General features: G+C 40.4%; 1 protein-coding gene across 2 annotated transcripts; it reads right to left on the bottom strand.

Moving 5' to 3' along the window:
• Nucleotides 1–10,838: 10,838 nt before the first annotated feature.
• On the bottom strand, nucleotides 10,839–22,704 carry CDCA7 (cell division cycle associated 7). 2 transcript variants are annotated; one of them, XM_045783343.2, is made up of 10 exons: nucleotides 22,555–22,704; nucleotides 19,739–19,864; nucleotides 19,087–19,323; nucleotides 16,149–16,385; nucleotides 15,776–15,853; nucleotides 14,499–14,693; nucleotides 13,810–13,947; nucleotides 13,083–13,232; nucleotides 12,490–12,626; nucleotides 10,839–12,133 (listed from the first exon to the last, which is right to left on the bottom strand). In XM_045783343.2, the coding sequence occupies exons 1-10, from the start codon at nucleotides 22,573–22,575 to the stop codon at nucleotides 12,103–12,105; spliced, it is 1,350 nt and encodes a 449-aa protein (XP_045639299.2). In that variant the 5' UTR covers nucleotides 22,576–22,704; the 3' UTR covers nucleotides 10,839–12,102. The 2 variants fall into 2 exon arrangements, with proteins under 2 accessions (XP_045639299.2, XP_045639309.2); XM_045783353.2 differs by lacking the exon at nucleotides 19,087–19,323 and having other exon boundaries at nucleotides 10,840–12,133.
• Between the last annotated feature and the right edge of the window lie 1,164 nt (nucleotides 22,705–23,868).

The raw sequence follows: 23,868 nt of genomic DNA, 5'->3' as shown, positions 1-23,868 counted from the left end.
AAAAGCAGGTGGGACAAGAAATATCATTGAGGCCATTTTCTGGAAAATGTGATCTGCTACCTTTGGACTAGTTTCTGTACCTCTCTGAACCTTTGTTTCCTCATCCTTAAACTAGAATAATGTAAACAGACTCATCTGACTGATATGGATTAAAAGCACAAATTTAGAGCAGAACACCTGATATATAAAAAATGCTTAGGAAATTCTAGTTGCTCCTAATATTTAGGGCCAAGGCCCCTTATTATCTGGTCAGGCCTTGAGAGGTGATGAGAAAGTAGGGAAAAGAGGTCAGGAGGTCAATAGATAATGTCTAAAGTTGATAAATCAAGAAATATCAGGAGAGAAATATTATCTGAAATATGGTAGCTATCCCTCAAAAGTTATAAAATTGGAATTAAAAGTGGTTGCCTCATGGAGAGTAGGACTAGGTTCTGGAAAAGTAAGGAAAAGCTTTATTGCTTTTAATTATGAATCCTTCATAACTATTTATTTTAACCAAATGAATGCATTACTTTAATTTTAAGAAAGAAAAAGAAGAAGCCATTAAGAGACCTGCCAGAAATGGCTGTCCCAAATAAATGTCAAAAAATTACTATTATTTATCTTTATAGAGTATTTATATTGATGTTTCCTAACAGTGAGGCACTATTACACAACTTTGATGTAAAAAAAAAAAAAGGATAAAAATTATATGCAGAGCATAATCTTAGCAATGTTAACAACACTCATGTTCAACATCCATGAGTGACCCAGATATTAACTATAGTTATCTGTGAGTAGTAGAATTATGGGTGATTTTAATCATGAATCTCTAATTTTATATAATAAGTAATCAAAAGACATTTTTATAACCATCCAAATATACTGAACCAAAAATAAAATAAATAAGAATACACTTAAACATAAGATGAATGTAAGCTTATTTTCCAGATCTCTCTTTTTTCTCCTCCCCATTTCAGTCAGCATTTTCAAATAAAATATTACCTATGGTTAATTTAAGAGCATTAACTTTTTGTTAATAAAGTAGTGTTGAAATGCTCATATCAAGAAGAGTGAGACTAAGGAGGGTGGCAATATCCTTCAGCATTTAGAAAGTCTGAGTCAGAGAGTGACCATTAAACCCAAAGAATCAGCAAAAATTCTCAAGGATGCACTGGTGGGAAAACAGTTCCCTTAATAATAATAGTAACTTCAATATACAAAAATGAATGGTATTTCTATATATAAGCAATAAATGATCTGAAAATTAAAAAAGTAATTTCATTTATAATATCGTCACAAAGAATAAGATCCTTGGGAATAAATTTAACCAGGGAGACACAGGACTTGTACACTGGAAACTGCAAAATTCTATTGAAAGAAATTAATGAAAACCTAAATAAATAGAAAGATATCCCCTGTTCATGGACTGGAAGACTTAATATTGTTAATATGGCAATATTCCCTAAATTTAACTAAAGATTGAAAGCAATCCTTAGCAAAACTCCAACTTCCATTTTTTGTAGAAATAGATAAGCTGACCTTAAAATAATATGAAATTGCAAAGCATCCTGAGTAGTCAAAACAATCTTGAAAAAGAAGAAAGGTAAAAGGTCACACTTCCCAATTTCACAACTTAGCACAAAACTGCAGTAATCAAAACATTCTGGAGTTGGCATATAGACAGACATAAAGATCAATGGGATAGGACTGAAAGTCCAGAAATAAACCCATAAATCTATGGTTAATTGATTTTCAACAAGGGTACCAAGATCGTTCAATGGGGGAAAAGAAAAGAGTCTTTTCAACAAATGGTGCTGGGATGATGAGATATTCATATGCAAAAGAATAAAGCTGAATCTTTACCTCACACCACATATAAAATGAACTCAAAATGGATCATAGACCTAAACGTAAGAGTTAAAACTATAGGGACACCTGAGTGGCTCAGCTGGTTAAGTCTATGTTTTAGGCTCAGGTCATAATCCCAGGGTCCTGGGATGGAATCCTGCATCAGGCTCCTTGCTCAGCGGGGAACCTGCTTCTCCCTCTGCCTGCTGCTCCCCCTGCTTGTGCTCTCTTTCTCTGACAAATAAATAAATAAAATCTTAAAAAAAAAAAAAGTTAAAACTATAAAACTCTTAGAAGAAAACACAGACATAAATCTTCACATTGTTGGATTTGGCAACGGATTCGCAGACATAACACCAAAAGCAAAACTAGGTAAACTGGACTCTATTAAAATGAAAACTTCTGTCCATCAAAGAACAAAATCAAGCATCTGAAAAGACAGTCTGGCAGTTACTCAAACAATTAAAAATAGTTATTATATGACCCAGCAATTTCACTCTTAGGTATATACCCAAGAGAACTGAAATCAGGTGCTCAAATAAAATCTTGTAAACAAATGTTTATAACAGCACTTTTCACAACAGCCAAAAGGTGAAAACAACCAAAATATCCATCAACTGACAAATGAATAAATTGTGATATATCCATACGATGTAGTATTATCTGACCATAAAAAGGACTGAAGTACTGTCCATGTTGCAGCAAATGTTGAGAAATCGTTCTTTTTGACATGGACGGCACTGGAGGAGATAATGCTAAGTGAAATAAGTCAAGCAGAGAAAGACAATTATCATATGGTTTCTCTCATCTATGGAACATAAGAACTAGGAAGATCGATAGGGGAAGAAAGGGATAAAGAAGGGGGGTAATCAGAAGGGGGAATGAAGCATGAGAGACTATGGACTCTGAGAAACAAACTGAGGGCTTTAGAGGGGAGGGGTGGGAATGGGATAGGCTGGTGATGGGTAGTAAGGAGGGCACGTATTGCATGGTGCACTGGGTGTTATACGCAACTAATGAATCATCGAACTTTACATCAAAAACCAGGGATGTACTGTATGGTGACTAACATAATATAATAAAAAAATATTATAAAAAAATAATAAAAAATGAAAAAAAAAAAGACTGTAGTACTGATACCTACTATAAGATGAATCTTGCAAACATTATGCTAAGTGAAAGAAGCCTGACACAAAAAGTCACATATTGTATGTTCCCAGATGTCCAGAACAGGCAAATCCATAAACACAGAAAGCAAATGGGTGCCATGGGCTGGGGGGGTGGGGAGAGAAAAAGGGGAGTGACTGCTTAATGAGTATCCAGTTTCTTCTGAGATTGATGAAAATGTTCTGGAGTTACATAGTGGCAATGGTTGCAGGACACTGTGAATGTACTGGAAATTACCAAATTGCACATTCTTAAATAGTTAAAACGGTAAATCTTATGTTAAGTGAATTTTAGTTCAATTTTTTTAAGAAAAAAAAAGTAACATAAATTTAAACAGTAGGCAAAGACCCAGCAAGTTTGATATTGAATTGTTTCCAAAACACAGTTCTCTGATAAAGCAAACTAAGTTGCAATAGAACCTCTCCCTTACCAAGGGCAGCTCTCCAATTCTGAAGAGTACCACATATCGCCTTGCTGAACTCAATTAATAGAGTTCTTGGTGTCTGCCCTAATCATCATGCAGACAGATAAAATTTAGTTAATATCCTTCTCTCCCTCCCCAACACTGAAAAATAAGATAAATAGAATCTATCTCCATAATTTTACTTAGTCATTTAGTTCAGTAGCATCTGTTTATCATGATTTACAAGAATTTGGATGGCAATGAGAATTGCAGGAAACATTTGCATAAAGGAATTTTATTTACATATTTTTCCTCCTGAAGCACTAGGATACTCAAAATGGTCACGTCTTGGAAATTCAGGCAAGCTCCAGCGGTGATTATTACCTTTTTAAAAGCCATACTGTATGGTCGTCTTCAAGAAGTGAGAAACATTTACAGCTATTCAATTTAAAAGACAAACTTGAGGCTCAGCTTATTTAAGAACATGTAATCAAATAAAAATAAGGGAAAACTGAAACACTCGTTCCTGCTGAAATGGCTTGCCTACTAAGCATGCAAGAAAAGAGAAACTGACTTCCTAGCATAAGCTTATAGAACAGTTTGTCCTTGGGTGTCTGAGTAGGAGAGAAAACCACTCTCCTCCACATCTTTTTGCCTGAAACTTTAAAGCTTAGTTCAATGTTCATATATGTGAGTATATTTCAGAATTCTTTATATAATATTCTATGTTTAATAAAATTAATGTTTCTCCCTCTTATACATATAGTTAAATAAAAGAGGCAAGATAGAAAAAAGTACGTAGTGAGTAATATGTGCCATTTATCTGATATGGCAAGAGGAGGCTACAAATATTTACACATACTTGCTTATATTTTTGAAAATCAAAATCATAAAATTTTATAAATGTTTACCTATAGAGGGAGAGAGGATCAGGGTGAAAGGATAGAAATATCATCTAGTTTTTCTAAAAACATCTTATTTTGTAAGCTTGACTCTGAAAATATGTAACTGTTTTACATCATTATAAAACTAAATTAAATCTTAAATTTTTAAAAAGCAGTCTTTAAAATCAAAAGCAAAATAAAACAAATGGACCTAACAATGTATTAAGTTTGTAGCTTAACCACATAAAGAGGAAGTGTTCAAAATGATTTTTAAAACATTTTTAAAACAGTAATTTGTACCAAAGGACTTACACTGAGGACCAAACCAAAAAATATTAAACTGTTCTCAGTAAATGATTTATATTTTAGTAATAATATTGGTATTATTCTGAAACCATATAGATGTATATACATAGTGATATTACTAATATATTACTAATAAATACATAAATACTAAAGTATATAATTGCTTATATATAAGCACATTTATATAATAGTGTATATATGTGTATGTATAATATACAGATAAATAGTAGATATACATGAAAGAAATGTGTTTTGAAAACAAAACACTTTGGAGAAATGATTGATTCTATATTTGGGGCAAAAATATGTAAGGTAAGCCTGGAACATTTTGTCTTACCAGAAAACAAAAGAAACTACCAAAAAAGCACTGGGGTCATATCAGAAGGATTGAGAAGTCTACCTGAAGAGGCTCCCACCGGGCCAAAATTGGGCATCAATAAGAACAGTAACACAATGGATTGAAACACACCAAATATTTGAAAAATTCAGGAGGTCATATGATACTTAAAAATGAACAAACAAACAACAACAAAACCCCCCAAAACCTTCATAGGCACCATTGAAGGATACCAGAAACCTAATTTTTTATTCTAAAAACTGGCTAAAAGAAAAAAAAAAATCAAGTCCTTAATATGCTTTTTCTGTACAAACTCTACCTCGGATAATTAAATCATCCATGAGGGAACATTTCCAGTGGATAAATGAAGAAGGAAAGAGAGAATTTACAGGAAATGTTCATCAGTGGCTATTAACAATACAAAAAGGGGGAAAACAGGATAGTAAGAGTCTTCTAATGTTAGTACATAACATTAGCTATAAAGTATGGTTGCATCAGAATCAGATCAAGTTTCTGGATCTAACAAAGAAGACAGAGGAACACGTTAAATGAGACCATGGGGTCAATTAGTAAAATGTGGAAAATTCCATAGGAAAATTAACTTTTTTTAAACAAACTGTAAAGAGGATAAAGGGAGAGGAAACCTATAAATTAAAAGAGACTTTAAATAGATAAATAAGAGTTAAGACTCCTGAATTCAAATTAAAACAACTATATAAAAAGGGCGAGGACCGTAGGATAGTGAAAATTTGAACTATCCATATTTGACATGTATTTATTTTTATTTTATAAGCCCAGTGTGGGGTTTGAACTCACAACCCTGAGATCGAGACCTGAGCTGAGATCAAGAGTCAGAAGCTTAACTGACTGAGCCACCCAAGCACTCCTCCATTTTTGATATTTAGAAACTCTGGTTAATTTTATACAGGTTTAACAATGATATTTTGATTATATATTTTTTAAAAAGAATCATTATCTTTTAGAAATACTGAAGTCTGTATGAATTACATATAATGTCTGGTATTTTATTTTTTCTTTTTAAGTTTTATTTTTATTTAAGTAATCTCTACACCCAATGTGGGGCTCAAACTCATGATGCTGAGATCAAGTGCTGCATGCTCTTCTGGCGGGGGCAGGGGTGCGGGGGACCTGGATGGCTCAATTGGCTGAGAGCTGGACTCCTGATTTCGGCTCAGGTTATGATCTCAGAGTCCTGGGATTGAACCCCATGTTGGGCTCCAAGCTCAGTGGGGAGTCTCCTTGAGATTCTCTCCCTCTACCTCTGCCCCGCTCACCTTTCATGCATGTGCGCTCTCTCTAAAATAAATAAATCTAAAAAAAAAAAGAAGAAGAAGAAAAGAATTCAGTGGGTTAGGAGGAGTAAAGAAATACAGTTGAAACAGGGCGGACCATAGTTCATCACTGCTGAAGTTAGTGATGGGCACATGGAGTGGACCTCTCTCTTTTCTATTTAAAAAAAAGTTCCATGCACTCAATTTTTGCCACCAAAAGTTTTCCCCCAACACATGGTAACATTTAAGAGCTACTGTATCTAAAATTATTTATTTAGGGGTGTCGATTTGGTTCCGTTGATAGAGCAGGCGACTCTTGATCTCCAGGTTGTGAGTTCGAGCCCTTATGTTCCGTGTAGATTACTTAAAAATAAAATTATTTCTTTGTAGCTCAATTAGTAGCTTATTTGTAGCTCAATAATACAAATACTTCACTCACTAGAATAGAGGTATTCTTTCAAAGTTAGTATGATGAAGTAAATTATATTCTCCCATAGAAAATACATTAGAAATACATAAATTTAAATGAATTGACCATGGCAGCTTCATAGCAAGCTAAGCTTTGTATCATAAAAAAGGTTATGCTTTCAATGCTGGGATCTACTCATTATTTCTCCTCCACCGTAACTTTACTTCTCCTGCCTGGGACACTCAACTCATCCTTTGATAAATATTTTAAAAACATTTATTGAGTACCTGCTACATGTTAAGGGGATTTGGATCAAAGATGGTCTTGCTCTCAAGAGCTTCATGGTCTTACAATAGGAGAAACTAAAACACATAAGTATAGGTGGCAGGTATTACATGTTATGACCAAGGTATGCAGACAGGTCTATCAGAAGTCCTTAGAAGTGTTAGATCTAGTACCTCCTTTCTTAGGCTAGGGGAAGGAGCATGGGCTCTTGAGTCTTCAGAAGTTACTTAACCTTGCTGAGTCTCCTCATCTCTAAAACACCTGCTATGAAAAGCTAACAAACATACCATATTGAGCACTGTGCCTTGCACCTAGGAAGTGCTCAACCAACTCTGGTTTTCTTCCTCTGGCAAATATTTATAAGGTTGCATTGAGCACTGCTGCAATCACACATGACTAGCAGGTACTTTCATGTGAACACTTCCAATAAACTTCCTTAAATTCAAGGCACAGGATTACATAAAACATTTGTTTCTTATTTGGCCAGCTATGCACTTCTGCAATCCTACATGTTGAGTTCACCTATAGTGAACCATGCCTCTTACTTTGATGTCTAATCAAGTAGCTCACCTCCTCCCATTCGTGGGCTGCACCCAAGTTTACCAGCTGAGGTCTACAGAATAGCCCCCCCCCTCTCCAAAATTCCTAATCTACTGCCTTCCTTCATCTCTGTAATTAAGGGCTACTTTACTTTCTAGAACTCTATTTTAACTCAAGCTTTAGCCATAACAATACTAACTATAGCGTCACTCACCATAGCAAAAGATTATTAATAATTCAGACACCCCGAGATTGGAAGCTATTTAAGTAAAATATGTACCATCCATATAAACAAATACTGGGTAGCCATTTAAAATGTTTTGACATCCTTAATGCTAAAAAAGTTGTACATGTAGTATAAATACTACCCTATAAAACAAAATGCAAGGGATATGAAAAAACCAAAATGTTAGTGGCTTTTAGCCTTAAATGGTGTCTCTTTTGTTTCTTGCTCTTTCAAACAAGTCATCACCTGGATATTATAATGGATGGAGGCTTCCATCCATTAGCATGTGCCGTTTCTCTGCAACCAAGAGTCCATTTCTTACACCATCCCTAAGCAGATTCTCCAGCTTCCTGCTGCCACTCCAAGCTTTAGTGCATCTTCCATTGTCTCAGCAACACCTTCTTTGGAAGTTCTTCTCCCCTCTTATCTCCGGCCTCCCTGAACGTTGTAATTATATAAAAGGTGGCTTCTACCCACAGAACGTTAATGCCCTGCAGTTAAGAGCCTCAGGGGTTGCCAACATCCCTGCTGGATGATCCAATACCCAGGTTTCCCACTATCCCTGACCACAGAAGCTCTCAGCCCCCTCCCAGACCTCCTGTCCCCGTGTTCAACAGATTCTGCAAAAGCCACCTCAGCACCCAGTACGCTCTTGTTCTCACTGACAGAACCCGATTAACACCTCCTTCTGCTTTTTTCTAAGGCAGGTAAGCTCAGCTTGGTTTAAAAAAAAAAAGACGAAGGCCTCCTCCCTGGACAACCCTCTAGCTCTGACATTTTACCTATGTGTCATTGGGCATTTTTCTCAACTTCTCTGGATATACCTCCTCAACCTTAAGACACTACTCCACAAATGTGTGGTTAACATTAAGATAAAATAACATTTGCTCACCTTTTATTCCCCTTAGGACTTGCTGTCACTTTCCTCTCAGAACCTAATACTCTGCAGCCACGCTTCAAAGCACTGAACTCTTACTCCATTTCCCTGGTGTGCAAATAACCTTGAGCCATCAGGAGCTCCCTCTCACTTCTTCTGAAAGCAAAATAAAACACAAATATGCCCCTCGTGCAGCACCCCCTACTGCCTTTGCCCTCCTCGTTATTAAACTACTGAAGGCTATTACAGTCTCTATTCCGTTCCTCCAACCCTTAGTCGGCGAAGAGGAAGGTGGGCAGCCTCTCTACCTGGGGAACCCAGGCTGAAGAGACAAACGCAAAGACTATTCCTGGAACATAAATGCTGTAAACTACTCTTCACACCTAATTGTCGAAACTTGAGTTCTCTCTGGGGCGCCTGGGTGACTTGGTTAGGCGCCTACCTTCGGGTCAGGTGGCGATCGCGGAGTGCCGGGTTAGAGTCCTCCACCGGGCTCCCTCCTCAGTGGTGAGCCTGCTTTTCCCTCTGCCGCTCCCCCTGCTTGTGCTTTCTGTCGCTCTTTGTCAAATAAATAAATAAAATCTTTAAAAAAAACAAAAAACTTAGCAAAACCTTGAGTTCTCTCACTTCTTCCGAAGAGCCAACAAGATGGCGGAGGTGCAGCAGAAGCAGCGCCGGGCCTCCTCAACATCTCCTACTGTCGCGGGGGCCTTGACTGGCTTCTGGACTTGTATCTCAAGCAGCTCATTCACCTGCTCAAGGACCCGGCTTTGAACTAGTCCCTCGAGCAGCTCATGCACGCCCTCAGGGGCGCTGTGGCTGGGTGGCCCCCGGGGAGGGGGCACGCGGACCTCTGGAGGGAGCGGCACGCGAAGCTGAGGCGCCTGCGCGAGGCAAGAGGCACCGCCCACGTAGCGGCGCCAGGAGGCTAGGGTGCTCCTGTCTGGCCGGGATGGCGTGCAGCTGGGTGGTGTCTACAACCGCAATACCTCCAACCAGGTGGCTATCAAGCCGGAGGTGATTGGCCACCACCTGGGGGAGTTCTCCATTACCTGCAAGCCAGTGAAGCTCGCCTAGCCTGGCATCGGGACCACCCACCCTTTCCACTTCATCCCTCTGTAAGTGACCCGGTCGGCCAATAAAGGCACAGACTTCTCTTAAAACCTTAGTTCTCTCAACTGTAAGGATGGTGTGTGGGAGAAAGTTTGGGGCTTCCAGGCAAGGCTGAGACTGCGCAACTGATGAGTTTCTTTTTTTAAGATGGGAGCCATTATAAAACCCATGGGCGCATCAGTGCTATAAAACACCTGATACTGAGAGCATGCCTTTTCCTCTCTTCATTCCTACTCAGAACTTGTAGTTCCTCCACTAGACTGTCAATCCTTTAAGGGTGTCACTAGTTTTGGATGGAAAACCACATTAATTCCACTTCATATTAAAACATGGTAACACCAACAATGTTCCCTAGTGCCAATATTACAAACTCCCAAAAATTTAACCTTCCCAATTACCTCCCTAAAAAAGGGTCAGATTAGAATTTGGATTAAGATTCCCAAGTTTGTTAGAAGAAATACCCATTTCTTTCGCATCTATCTAGAATACCAGTTGTGTAACTTTTCAAATGGCTTGTTTTCCCCGAGTATGTGGGAGTGAACATGATTTCTGAATTAAGTCTAGAGCTAAGCCAGCAAACCTACAGTTAAATGCCAGATTGTAAAAACATTTTAAGCTTTGTGGACCATAGTGCCACATGCTTTTACAACCTTCTAAAAACATAGTACTTAGTGCAAGTGCCATATTTACATAGGCTACGGTACCATCTGGCCCACAGGCTGAAGTTGGCCAACCATGGTTATGAGAACTTTTAGACCATGCCATCTTTTCTGTCCTGGAACAGGCCTCAAGGTACAGCACGCCTTAAATATTCAAATGGCTGATAAAATCAAGCTAGGTATTGTGAAATCACCGTTAGTTCTTGGGTTGGCAAATGGTGAAGGAAAACAATATTGTAAAACTTCATGAGCTTGTATTATTTTCTATCTTGGGATGTAGCTGTCTCAGCTGATTTTTCTCATCACAGCTACTGGCTGGTTTTATCACCAAGCTAGGTCCTGTTCAAAAGAGCTGGCCCTTGACCTTCAGAAACTTAAGTCAAAAGGTAGAAACAATCTTTTGTTTAAGTATGAGGGAAAAAATTAGGATTCAGTTCAGTAAGAATGAGTATTAAAGAATTAAAAAAAATAAGACAAGCTAAAGTAAAATGTTTTATTATTAAAATAAAAAACTTTGTATAAAAGCATTACAGATCAAAAGCTCTATTTACATTTATTGATTCAATATCCAATTAGGCATCAAACACTGAACAGGCCCAGCAAAAGGCTGCACATGCAAAGAAAATGGACACACAAAACACTTAAGATTCCATCTCTACAAAACGATTTGATTAATGCAAAAGGAGAGGGGGATGGGGCACAACACATGAAATCTGCCCAGAAACTAAAAGGGCAGAGATGGCAAGTTAACAAACCGTTCAAAGTCACCCAATTCTAAAAAGGCACTTCTCATTGTTATAAAAGTGCTTAAAACCTGAACAAGAACCCTGTGCCTAGTTTTAACTTCAAGAAAGCAAACACCACAAAGACTAGTAGTAGAGTAGTATTACTATTAATTTTCCATCCGAAATGATTGGGAATTAATTTGAAACACCTTACAAACCAAAATAAACTTGGCAAACTATAATTATACTGAAGTGTTACAGCATGAATTCAAGTCAGCCTATTCCTGAAGCCTCACCATCTTAACTCCCTGGGGTGTCTTTTCTACAATGGCTTTGAATATAGCACTGCCCTTGGACCTATGGGCAGTGACTGAGAGAGCCAGATGCATCACTTAACCTTGTAGTGGAAGAAAGCAGCAGCAACTAAGTCTCAACCAGGACAACTTGTAAAATAAGCACAGTCATGGAATATTCTCATGAGGGGCACCCAAAGTAATATACTCCTCTTTCCAACAATTACCCAATTTTTCCACATGGTTTTAAGACTTGTGTGCCTTGATTCTGTTAAAAAACATGAACCAGTATGAACGCTAAATCTTAAATTATTATACTCCTTTCTTGTGAACAAGTTAGAGGGCTGTTCTCTGGAATTCAATAGATGTAGTTAACATTACTACTGTGTTTCTAAGTGCTTGGTTTTATGGGTGGATTCCAGGGTTATTTCAACTCCAATTAAATCAAACATGCTTTCCTAAAATTGCCATTTAAAGAGTTCAGAAACAAAATGGTGGGAGAGAACCACTGGAAATAGAGGGGGCTCGTATGGGGTGTGGGGGTGGGGAAAGCAAAGGACAAACTGCAGGAGGGCGAAGTATAGCTAGCGATATACCTCTGTGATGCTCAGAAACACGTGTCTAAATGAGATTAACTTGATTTGCCTTTCCTATAAAACTGATCAAAATTCTTAACTCGGGTTTCAATCATGTGACAAAACCAAAAACTTTAGGAAGACTTGTGCAGTGGAAGACGAACAGTAGATCTTCCAAATGCTATGCTTGCATTTCGAATTCCTGTTTCAGACTGAAAGAGAGAAGGGAACAGGTCAAGATATGGTTTTCAACCTAAGAATTTTCTTTGGAAAGCCTAATCCAGTTTTCAAAATGTTTTCATTGAGTTAAAGTGTATACATTTAAGTGCACACAGCTGAGGCATACAACTGGAATTTTTATGCACTCACACACATGTCACCACCACCCACATAAGGATAGAAAATATTTCCAACAATCGAAAAGGCTCCTGAAGTGCCCCTTTCCAGTCAAACCTGCAGTCCTCACCACCAGGAGACAACCGCTCTTTTCACTTCTGTCATCTTTTTATTAAGACACATACATGAATGTAAGATTTGGGTGTGGAAAAGAGAAAAATCAGCCATTTACCTTTTCAAGTAAGCATGCACGTTCCCAAAGCCATGGTATTTGGCTAAATACACAAGGACCCCAGTCGCACACCGCCCATCTCGCTGCCGGCAAAAACTGCAGTTGCAGATCCTGCGGCAAGGCGGGCAATGCCAGTTCTGAAGGAGAATTGTGAAAAGGCAGATTTGAAATCAAATCGTACTCTCCTCCCCTTACTTATCTATTCCTGCTTAACCTCTAAGGTAAGTATCATCAATTGCATTTTTATCTTTTTTTTTTTTTTAAAGTAAGAGTAAAAGCTCAATATGATTAACTTCCACTAGCCCTCCTGCTGTTTTCTTACAAAATGCAGCAGAGGTTACACAGCAACTAGCAGGGGTATTAGAGTCAACTTCCCCTGAATGGCCTGGTCCCAACCAAGCACTCGGGGGGGGGGGGGGGCGGGCGGGCGGGGCTCATACTTACCTAGCACCAATACTATGAATTTATCAGCCTCCCCTGAAATGCACACCCCACAATGATAAGGACTTGATTCGTTTACTGTTACCCTTTCTGGTCCTTTCAACTCATGGCTGACCTTCAAGCCCACAAGACCACCCTTCAAGGCTACCTACTGGATCCAGCAGAGCATCCTTGACTTCTTCACCGTAACGGTTTCGAAGGCAGGGACCACAGAACTGGCCTCGAACACCCCAGCACTCTGGGTTTCTGCAGTTTGTTTTGGTATCAATAGTTTTCTGGCGGCATTGATGGCAAGTAGATCCCTACAAATACGCAAAGAAGAAGGAAAAACAGTACAAAACACCGCTTTTTGTATAGAAAAGTAGCATAAAGAACGTCCTTTGTAGATAGTATCTCACAATTTGTCTTTCAATCCTATGTCAAATCTACATACACATGTATATGCCAAGGGCATGAAAAATAAATCAAGCATGGTGATTTCATTCAACTGGCAGATGCAACAGCTAATATTATGAAAAGTAGTTTTCTGCAAGAAACATCTTATGCAAAAAAAGTACCCAAATCTTTATTTTTAGCACACCCCTATATCCCAGCACCTGTGTATGTAAACATACGCACAGTAAATATATGCTGAATCAATTTCTAAATTAAAAGAAGAGATCAAATGCTACGAAAGGCTTACTAAGCAAATACTACTACTGCAGACTCAAAGAGATGTGTATCCCAAGGATGCTAAAAAACTCTCCTTATATGAAAAAAATACACAGGTACATATCCCATATCCTAAGACTTTTAACATTAGCAAAACTCTAAGGATAGAAGCTATCCTTTCTCTCACAGATGTTCATGTTCACGGATACAACTTATAGAGATGTGTACCAATGAACGGTTATAGATCTTCTCTCGAGAGTTGTTGCAAATGTTCTCCAGCTCTTCCTCTGTAATTTCTTCCACAGGGCGAATTATATGCGGAAGGGTCATGGATCCAGTGCGACGACTTCTGGGCATGTCATCTTCCTGCATGACAAAAATCATGGAACGGTGCTCTTACCAGCTCTCCCCAGCTCTGAATTCCAGATACATGATTTGTAATTTCTTCACAAAGAATTCAACCTAGAAATCTTTCTTAGAGCTTATGGAGAAGGGGCAAGTTGTTAAGTTTTCTAAAGATAATGGGACATCATCATGGAAATGACTCCTACATTAAGAAAAGCTGAAGTAAGCTTTGGCCACTTAAATAAAAGGTTTGGGGGGGCGCTCTGGGTGGCTCATTCGGTAGAGCGTGGGACTCTTCATCTTGGGGTTAAGTTTGAGCCCCATGTTGGATGCAGAAATTACTTAAAAATCTTAAAAAAAAAAAAAAAAAAAAGCAAGCAAGCTTTGACCTTCTCACCTGCTAACAAACCACATCAAATAAGTTTATAGGACATTGACATTAACAATTCCGAATGATATGAGAAGATTTATTATGGGTCATCTAGTGTTGAGGCCCTGTGGGTCCCTGTATTGGATACTGGGCCTACAGAAGATGACAAACGGAAGAGCAAGCACAAATGTGGAGAACTCACATTCATGTAGTTGTCCATGGTCTTCCTCTTTCTCACCAGCATGTACTTATCCTCCTCTTCCTCCTCCTCCTCTGTGGGTAGAGCACTAGGGGACCCAAGGATCCGGGACCTTGACCTGGTAAGAGGACGAGCTCTTCGTTCAGGGTTTCTCCTGGAAGCAACACCTGGGAATGTACGCCTTCGGGGTGTCTTTGACTGCCAAACAAAACACATGCGATGGAACCCATTTATTCCAGAATGAAGAGAAGTGGCACCTTCTCCTTAAGTACGTTTTTGTTTAAGTAAAAGGAGAGCTCCATTTCCTAATCCCTTGTCGTTTCCATAATGCATGGAAAGTGAGCCCCAAAATGTTTGTTGTTGTAATTCTGCTTTTCTAACACAAAGCCATTTCTCTCACACTGAGATGATCCTTTCATTCTTCCACTTAAGAACAGATCTTGTTCTCAAAAAAAAAAAAAAAAAAAAAAAATCTTTCTACAACATCTCTTAAGCCCTGAAACACACTATTTCTACATGAGAGGAATGTATCTATGGTTTTCCTTCTGTTCCATTTGCCTCTTCCTTTTCTTCCCAGGAAGAGGTGGGGAAAGAAGTCTTTCCTTTTGTGCCACAGCAGACACACCAAATTCCCTTTAGTCATACCAGCTTAGTTCCTTAGAAGATAATCACATGTATTAGGCCATAATTTGGTTAAGAAATTGTTTTTTCCTTTTTTTCCCTCTCATTCTCGGTTATTAAAAACCTCTGTTATTACTCATCTACCATGTAGAAGGAATATCCTAATGCTGGGGATACAGGAAAAAAAAAAACTCAATCTTTACTCCCTGCCCTTGAGAGGCTTAGTTTAGTTGGGAAGGAGAGAAAACAGCCAATCAAAAGGGGTTTAAGCACTGCAGAAGCATGGCTTGGAGAGATCACACCTGCCCTAGCAAGCAGAGAAAAGGTCCCAGAAATCTGTTAGGTTTTCTCTACTTCTTTGTCTGTACGACTAAACAAAAATAAGGAAACTGGATTTTAAAATAACAAATCTAGGGGCGTCTCAGTGGCTCAGTCCATTAAGCGTCTGCCTTCGGTTAGTCCTAACCGTGTGGTCCTGGGATCAAGCCCAGCATTGAGTTCCCCGCGCAACCCAAGTATGCTTCTCCCTCTCCCTCTGCCCCTCCTCCCACCCTTGCGCACGCATGTGCACACTCTCTCAAATAAAATCTTAAAATAAAAAAAATATCTATCTTAGACCTGTCCAAAATACTACAATATAAACAAGGATTTGCACTTACTGTACTGGGGCCTGGTAGGGAACGCCTTCCAGGGAATGAGCCAGGGAAGCTTTCTAATTCTGACATTAGTTTTGCAAGCTAAAAAGGGAGGAAATTCAACACAAACCATTAGTTTAGAATAACTGCTGAAAAAAAGCAACTTCTGGAAATTACAGCAGCACATCTTGAGTTTCTGATTTCATTTATACATTTACCAAGACTTTAATAGATTAAAAAAGAGAAGTTAATTTAGGAAAAGCAGCACATTTTAAAGCACGTACTGTGAAGACTTCACAGGTACACTGAAAATAATTCTTAGGACACAGATAAAAGCAACGAGCAGCTCAGAGAAAGGACGGGAAAGGTCAGTGTTAGCACAAAGTCAGATACCTACCATTGCTTTGTTTTGCTTTATATTTAAAGCTCTTTTCTCCAAAAAATTCATTCCATTTTCATCTTCTGAATCAGAACTGGAATTGGTCACAGAATTCTCAGGGGGCTGGGGGGGCACTGCTCTTTTGTTGGCGGCTCCCCTGGTGTTTTGAGTTGGAAACTTCATGGCCACCCGGAGGGGTCCAGACCGTCGGCACTGGCTGCGGGTCCTATAGCCAGTGTGGTCTGATTGCAGTCTCTAGTTAATCAGGAACAATGGAGTCATTAATGACTTGTTGACTGTCCGACAGGCTGCACCAGTATGACTACAAAATCCCTTTTGTGAACAAAAGACACTGACATCAAATAAATTTTAATTGAACACTTTAATTGTCAATTTAAATTGACAGTGCCGGGCAACAAAATCAGGAATTACAAATAAATACAATAATCAGGGTAATTTAACTCCTGTAGCCTATCTGAGACACATCGTCGTTGTAAGCCACCTTCTCAGCTCTTAGGCAAGTGGTTCACATTTTTTAAATGTGAAAATCCCAGCTCCCTCTTTAATTCAAAAATAGATCTTTATTTTTTAGAATTCCTATAAAAACAAATATGTGTTCTCTCACAAACATGGTTTCGATGTTTGGCATTAAACTTTATTAGAAGGTGCGTTAGTGCTCTAATCTACTTTTTAAAAAATTTGCGGCAAATAGGCGAAAAGGGAAATTCACCATTTTAACCATTTTTAACTGTACAGTTTAGTGGCATGAAGGACATTCACACTGTTGTACAACCATCACCACTATCTGTCTCCAGAATTTTGTCATCTTCCCAAACTGAAACTCTGTACCCATTCAACACTAACTCCCTCCTCCCCCCCAGCCTCTGGCAACCACCATTCCACTTTGTCTCTATGAATTTGACTACCTGAGTTACCTAATTATTGTAAATTTAAAATTAAAGAAAAAATTGAGATTCCAAAAATGCAGTGGGATTCCATCATTAAAAATATATTAAAATTAGCCATCAGGGAAAAGCAAATCAGAATCACAAGATACTGCTTCATTACCCACTAGTGGAGCTGAATCAATAGCAGGTATGGCAAGAATGTAGAGAACCTGGAACCGCATACACTGCTGGTAGGAATGTACAAGGGTGCAGCTGAAGACAGCCTGCCAGTTCATTAAAAGGCCAGAGTTACTACAGGACTCGTTGGTATATATACTCAAGAGTATTATGTCCACACAAAAACTTGTACGTGAATGTTCATGGCAGTGCTATTCACAATAGCCAAAAGGTGCAAACAACCCGAAAATCCATCAACTGATGAAGAGGATAAATAAAATGTTGTATATTTACAAAATATTATACAGCAATAAAAATATTACGTACTAGCACATGCCACAACATGAAAGAACCTTGAAAATCTTCAAGTGTGAGAAGCCAGTCACAAAAGACAGCATAGTGTACGGTTTCATTGTAAGAAGTGTCCAGAATAGGGGCGCCTGGGTGGCACAGTGGTTAAGCGTCTGCCTTCGGCTCAGGGCGTGATCCCGGCGTTATGGGATCGAGCCCCACATCAGGCTCCTCCGCGAGGAGCCTGCTTCTTCCTCTCCCACTCCCCCTGCTTGTGTTCCCTCTCTCGCTGGCTGTCTCTGTCAAATAAATAAATAAAATCTTAAAAAAAAAAAAAAAAAAAAGAAGTGTCCAGAATAGAAAATCTATAATGGTAGCAGACAGACCGGTGGCTGCCCATTGACGATTGAGGGTACTGGGAAAGGATGAGACGCGACTGCTAATGGGGACAGGATTTTTTTGGGGAGCTGATGAAAATATTCTAAATTGATTGTGGTGATGGCTGAAAAAAAAAACAGAAAGGAAAATATATCACCCATTTTTTTTAAACATCCAAACACTTCTTAAATCTGCATAGCTTCTAGTATTCTTCGTGTACTAGTGTGCCTGATATCAGACGAGAAAATGACAAACTTTTATGGGTTCTTAAGCCTTTTAATCAACTGGCATCTTATTAATTGAAACAAATAGCATCTACAAAGAATGAAAACACTGCCCAGAAATGACCCAGGCTAGACAATGTTTAGGTCACATGCAGACTTACAGACCAGCCCCTGCAAAAACTTCAATCTGCACTGATTTGGAGGCAGCGTTTCATTACCACAAAGTTAGACAGTGATAAACACTCCTTGGCCAGATGCTCTCACTTAATGTCAGCATCGCTGTGGTCCCTGGGAGTGGCTCCCCATCAGAACCCACTGAGCTGAGAAGCAAGCACCTGACTGTAAATCAACACAGTTTCCTTTGCTGAGACAGTCCTGCTAACCAGTCTGCAGAACTAAACACCATTTTCAGGGAGAGTGGGACCAAGGTGCAGCAGCAGCAGTGGTCTGAGCAGAATGACAGAGGTTAAAGGTAAGGCAGCGTGCACAAGAAAGGCCAGCCAAGGAGCACAAGTGAAAGCAGGAAGGGCCCTAACTGTCATTATGTGCACTTAAACTCCTGCACATGAGTTATCACAGGTTTTTCAAATGAGGTCTAGATCCACTACGGGAACCAACATTTACCAAAGGCCTGCTGCAGGCCAGTACTGGGCTGGGCACTTGAACTTAAATATGAATATAGCTAATCTTGAGGACATGTGGGCTTTTGATCATCAGGCTAGATTTCTGTGGCAACAGAAATCTGGAGGTTGGCCAATTTTATCCGACCAGTTTCCAAAACTTTCAGAGCCTACAAAATGTTCAAGCTTTACAAGTAGGACTACATTAGTAAAAATTGTTACAAGACTTGAAGAAGAAAATAACTCTTAAAATATTAAAAAGGTCAACAAAATCTTCTGGCATAACTAAAATGAAAATTATGAGGAAAAAAATAAATTTAAACAAGTATGTCATGCCTGTAAATGTACTGTACATCTTGACATGGGTTCTCAAACTCACCATTCCATCTTGTATCTCACTCTCTGAGAAACCGCAAAATGATTCATCGTCAGAGTCGGCATGAAAAATACTGGCCAGTTCTTTAGTGACATCTGGCCTTGGTTTCTGTAAAAATCCACAATGGTCTAACACATCTTGCACCTCACTTTCTGAAAAGCCGCAGAAAGATTCATTATCAGAGTCCTCATAAAAAACATTTGCCAGTTCTTCACTGATATCTGACCTGAATTTAGGTTTCTGTAAAATAAATAAATAAATGTGGTTGTGCATTTTTTTCCTTTTTCAAGAACCAATTTTCCATAAACCGTGCAGAGAGCAAATCACATTTACAAGTGCACTACAAGAGAACAGCTTTTGTTACAAAGAAAAATGGTTCAGAGGTTTACAAATGATTTCTGAGTTGTTATGGCAAATCATCAGGCATGTTAGGATAGGCGACATTTCAAAAAGATAGAATAAGTAGCTAATCTACCTCCAACAATTACTACCTAGAACCACAGCAAAAAGTGAAATGAAATTACAATGCATACTGAATTTCCAGCGGCTGTATAGAAATGCAGGCAAAAAGCAAGCAGTTTTAATCACGCACAAAGCATTTGGGGCACTGTGGGCACTGCAGACTCAATTCTGTTTATTCTCAGGCAGCACTTACCGTGTTTGCAAAATTATCAGAAGCAAAGCTGTCACAACTGTCATCAGAGGATGACGACGTTTCCATGGAAATCAACTTCACATATCTAAATTTCTTTACGTTCTTCTTTACTCCGTGATCCTTTTGCTGTAAATGAAAATGGCAATACTATTAAGTGGGATGCTTACTACACTAACTGAAGACATCATTTTTGAGTTTAGTAGTTCAAACAGCACAGAGTAGATATATCTATTTCTTATACCCTACACAGTAAAAGGAGGATTTGTGAATGCTACAAAAATATTTTCAAAACCTGGTAAAATCTTAAAAGGGGATCCCTTTGAAGGAATATTAAGGACATTTATCCGTTCAATCAAACATCTGTAGAACTACCTTACTGCCCACCTCTCTTCCCACCAAGCTGAGCGTGATAGGGATTTCCCAAGGGGTTTAATGCTGACCTCCTAAAACCTGTTAAAAACATTAGATTGCACTTCCAAAAGGAAATTTCAAAAGTAAAAAATGGTAGAGTGATTTCTCTCCCTCAGCCAAAATCAAGCTAATGAGGTCTTTTTTATGTAAGCTTTGGGCTCTTGTACTGTGATGCTAATTTCCCAAACTACAAAATGTGGGTAGCACCTCTACTTCAAGATGGCGGGCTTTCAAGCAGGCCCTGCTCTAACCAGAGGGTATATTGATTTCAGCCCAAGTCCTTACAAAAACCGAGTCAACAAACATACAAGGAGACAAGGTCAAACAGCACTCCAAACCCAGGTAGAATGCCTGATTCCACCTCTGCATCCTACCAGCCTGGCCTGACATGCAGCTCTTTCTGAAGTCCCCTTGCTACACAATTGTTAAAGTTTTTAGAAGACCTTGTGTAAGCCACAAATCACTTGTAGGTTACTTGTTCATAAACACGGAGCAGCCTGGCTTTGTTCATCAGAAAATGCAATCAGCATCTATCTCAAAATAAAGACAGCAGTTTCTGGCATTTCTTAATATTTAATGAGACTTAAGTGTTTTTAGTTCCTACGTTTTAATTTTCTTAAACATGGCCACACAACAGAAATGACTCCTCACACTGAAAACTCTGAAAGGTAGGGTCTGCTATGGGTCCCACAAAATAAAGCCAAGATGTGAGGTGTCAGGTGGAAAGAACATTCTTGACCTTCCTTGTACACCTAACACTCTGCACTTCATTTCAATCTCTTGCAAATAGAACTCTGTCTTTTGTCCTTTTAGAAAGGCAGAAAAATGGATAATGGGTAGGGCTATCTACTAGAAGGGCTCTCACAAACACCCCATTTTCCAGGTAAGAAAATTCAAGGCCCCAGGGAGGTGAAGAGTGCCTAAGATGACACAGCTGGAAGGAGAACCCAATTCTGCAATCTTCGACAGGAGTGCTCCTGGCATTGCTGCAGCAATTTACTCAACAATGTACCTGCAAGCGGTCAGAGGCCCAAGACAGCCTCAAAGGGGGCAGTCTACTGGAAGCTGACAGGGAAACATACGCTAGGCTTTAACACGTCAGCACATGCCAAGAGTTGTTAGCAGGCAAATGCATGTGTGGAGGAAAAGACGTAGAAAAAGGCAAATGGTCATGGTTGAGATGAACTTTTCTGGCACGCAGGTAATAACAAATACCACCTGCTAGGTGTTTTTTTCGTGCCGGCACTAAGCATGCTTTCACATTACGCTTAATGCCTTGCAACAAAGGTGCTATCATTATTCCCACCTAACAAATGGGGAAGCTGAGGCGTGAGGGGTAAAGTGGATAACTCAAGTCACAGGATGGCGCAAACTTGAACCCAGGTACGTCACATTCCAAGTCCTGTTCCACAAGGCTTTCTCCAACCTAAAAGCTACTGCCAGGTTACACCCAAGAGATGTGTCTCTGAAACCACGCCCCCAACACGCCCTCTCCCACACCCCACCCGCACTAGAACCACAGCCTCCCCATGTGTGTTACTCTATTTATTTTAAGCAAGTCACACTCTTCCTTTCCACCCAACCCCCATCTTCTAACATCTCCCGGGGCAGACCCTACGTTCCGGTTTCCGTTAGAGTAAAAAGTAACGTTCCATTCAGGGCAACATCCTGCAGCTGCGAGTTAATAAGGTTGGTGGATGGAGAAGTGGGAAACAAGCAAATGGTCGGGGAACAGTTTGGACCACCAGGTCCTTCAAATGCTCTTAATTGCCACCCAGAACTAGAGATGCCTCCCCCCATGTGCGCACCCAAGTCCTAAAGAGACCATTTTGCAAGACCTTTAAACTTCAAACCCACCGATCCTCAGCGGTTAGAAAGCGGATGCTGGTGTGGCAGGCACAAAATCCCGCGGGGAGCGCGTCCAAAGGGTCCCCCAGTGCGCGCAGGTTTTGCTGCAGCTAACCACCTACTCGCCCGCAGCTGCAAGCTGTAAAGGGCTGCACGGCGGCAGGGCAAACCCCCCGGGGAGGAGGGAACGAAAAGCTCCCCTCTACCCAGGCTGAGGCCGGCAGACACAATGGGGGACCCACCCGCTCTAGCCGCTGTCCGGCCCCGAGCGCACGTGCACTTCAGGCGCACGTGGCTTTGGGTTCCCCAGCGCTGCCAACCAACCTAAAAACTGCTCAAATCTCCGACCACCAGCGTGCTGGGTGCGCACGCCCAGCCGGGTCGGCCCCGGGCTCCAAATTACGCGAAATGCATAAAATCTGGGGCTTGCCTAAATGGGCACCGCCCAGGGCGGCCACTAGTTGATGAGCAGCACTCCGTCCGCGGAGTTAGAGGGAGTCGGCCCGCGCCCAGAACCCACCGCACCCGCCCCTCGGGTTCATCAGCCTAGCGCTCACCCGCACGCGGCGAGCGTCCATGCTGGCGGTGGGCGCCCAGGCCAGCGCTCTGAGACGAGAGAGCGAAGCACCGCGCGCCGCGGTCCCAATGAGCCGAAGGAGCTGGAGCTGCAGCGGGCGGGCGGGGCGCGCAGACCCGGGCCCCGAGGGGCGGGGCTCCGGCCGGCTTTCCCGCGTTGGGGCGCAGGTCCTGCAAGCTGTGGTAACCACTTGCCCAAGCGCGAGACCGTCTCGGCACCAGGGAAAAAAGCGGCCCCCAAAATATTGTGATCTCTAAGCCACGTCCTTGAAATGCCCTAAAGTCCGCCGTTGAAAAGCGGCGCTTTTAGGGTTCTAGAACCACTCTCTTTACGTTGCTGCACGGTCCTGAGCGAATGGCGCGAAAGAGGTTCGTATTGCCCCGGGGTTGGCAGGCTGATTTGCATGAATTCCCGGGCTGGGAGAGGAAAAGTCGAGATGCGGGTTAATGGAGAGCAGCTCGAGTGTCTTGCGGGTTTTGGCTCTTACCACTTTCATTGCGGCGTGCGGTTTACGTTATTAAACGTTAAGATCAAAGAATTAAGCACGAATTCACCCCTTTATTAGTCCAGTCACTGTCCCTGAGTGTGATACTTCTTATCTGGCAACCACGTTATTATCTGCAGCAATAAAATGAGTTAAATCTTGATGTTTCTTGCCAGAAAGCACGGGAAGCCGCGTTGTTGTTTTACATAAGACTTGTGGTTTTTAAATTAGGACAAAAAAGGCGCTGCCATTTGTTAAGACTTATCTGCGGGATCATGCAGGCTTTAAAATTTATCTGTTGCGGATAGAAACTGAAGACTATTAATGTGGTTTGACGATCTTTTCTTTCGTCAGAATTTGTAATTACCGAAATTGGAATGACCGTGAGATATTTTTCAATTGCCCTTTTAATCGAACGTGACATTCCGACGCAATAAAGTGTGAAGTTTTAAAAAAAATTTTGTAGAAAGCAGGAAAAAGAGCTTTTAGAAGAAAAAGTAAAATGATTTGGGTTGCTTTAAAAGACCCTAATTATAATCTCACATTTAAGACAAGTGCTTGGAATGAAAACATTCGAATTTTCTCCTTAAAAACTTTTCTCTCGGGAATAATTCCTTTGCAGTAAGAGAGCATGCGTGAACACACAGCGTTCCTGTCTGGATGTATTGAATACAAAAACTTGTGAGCAAGTAATACAAGAGAACGATGGATTGGAAGAATTGGGAAGGTCTTGGTCGGAGTCTTCGAGCCTTTCTAAAACACGCCTGCCCGTGGTCACTCTGTCACAGTGCAAGGGACAAAGAACTCACG

This window comes from Ursus americanus, chromosome 1 (assembly GCF_024610735.1).
Source record: "Ursus americanus isolate L20-20 chromosome 1, mUrsAme1.1.p, whole genome shotgun sequence".
Classification (NCBI taxonomy): Eukaryota; Metazoa; Chordata; class Mammalia; order Carnivora; family Ursidae; genus Ursus; species Ursus americanus.
This window is presented reverse-complemented; position numbering and strand designations above follow the sequence as displayed.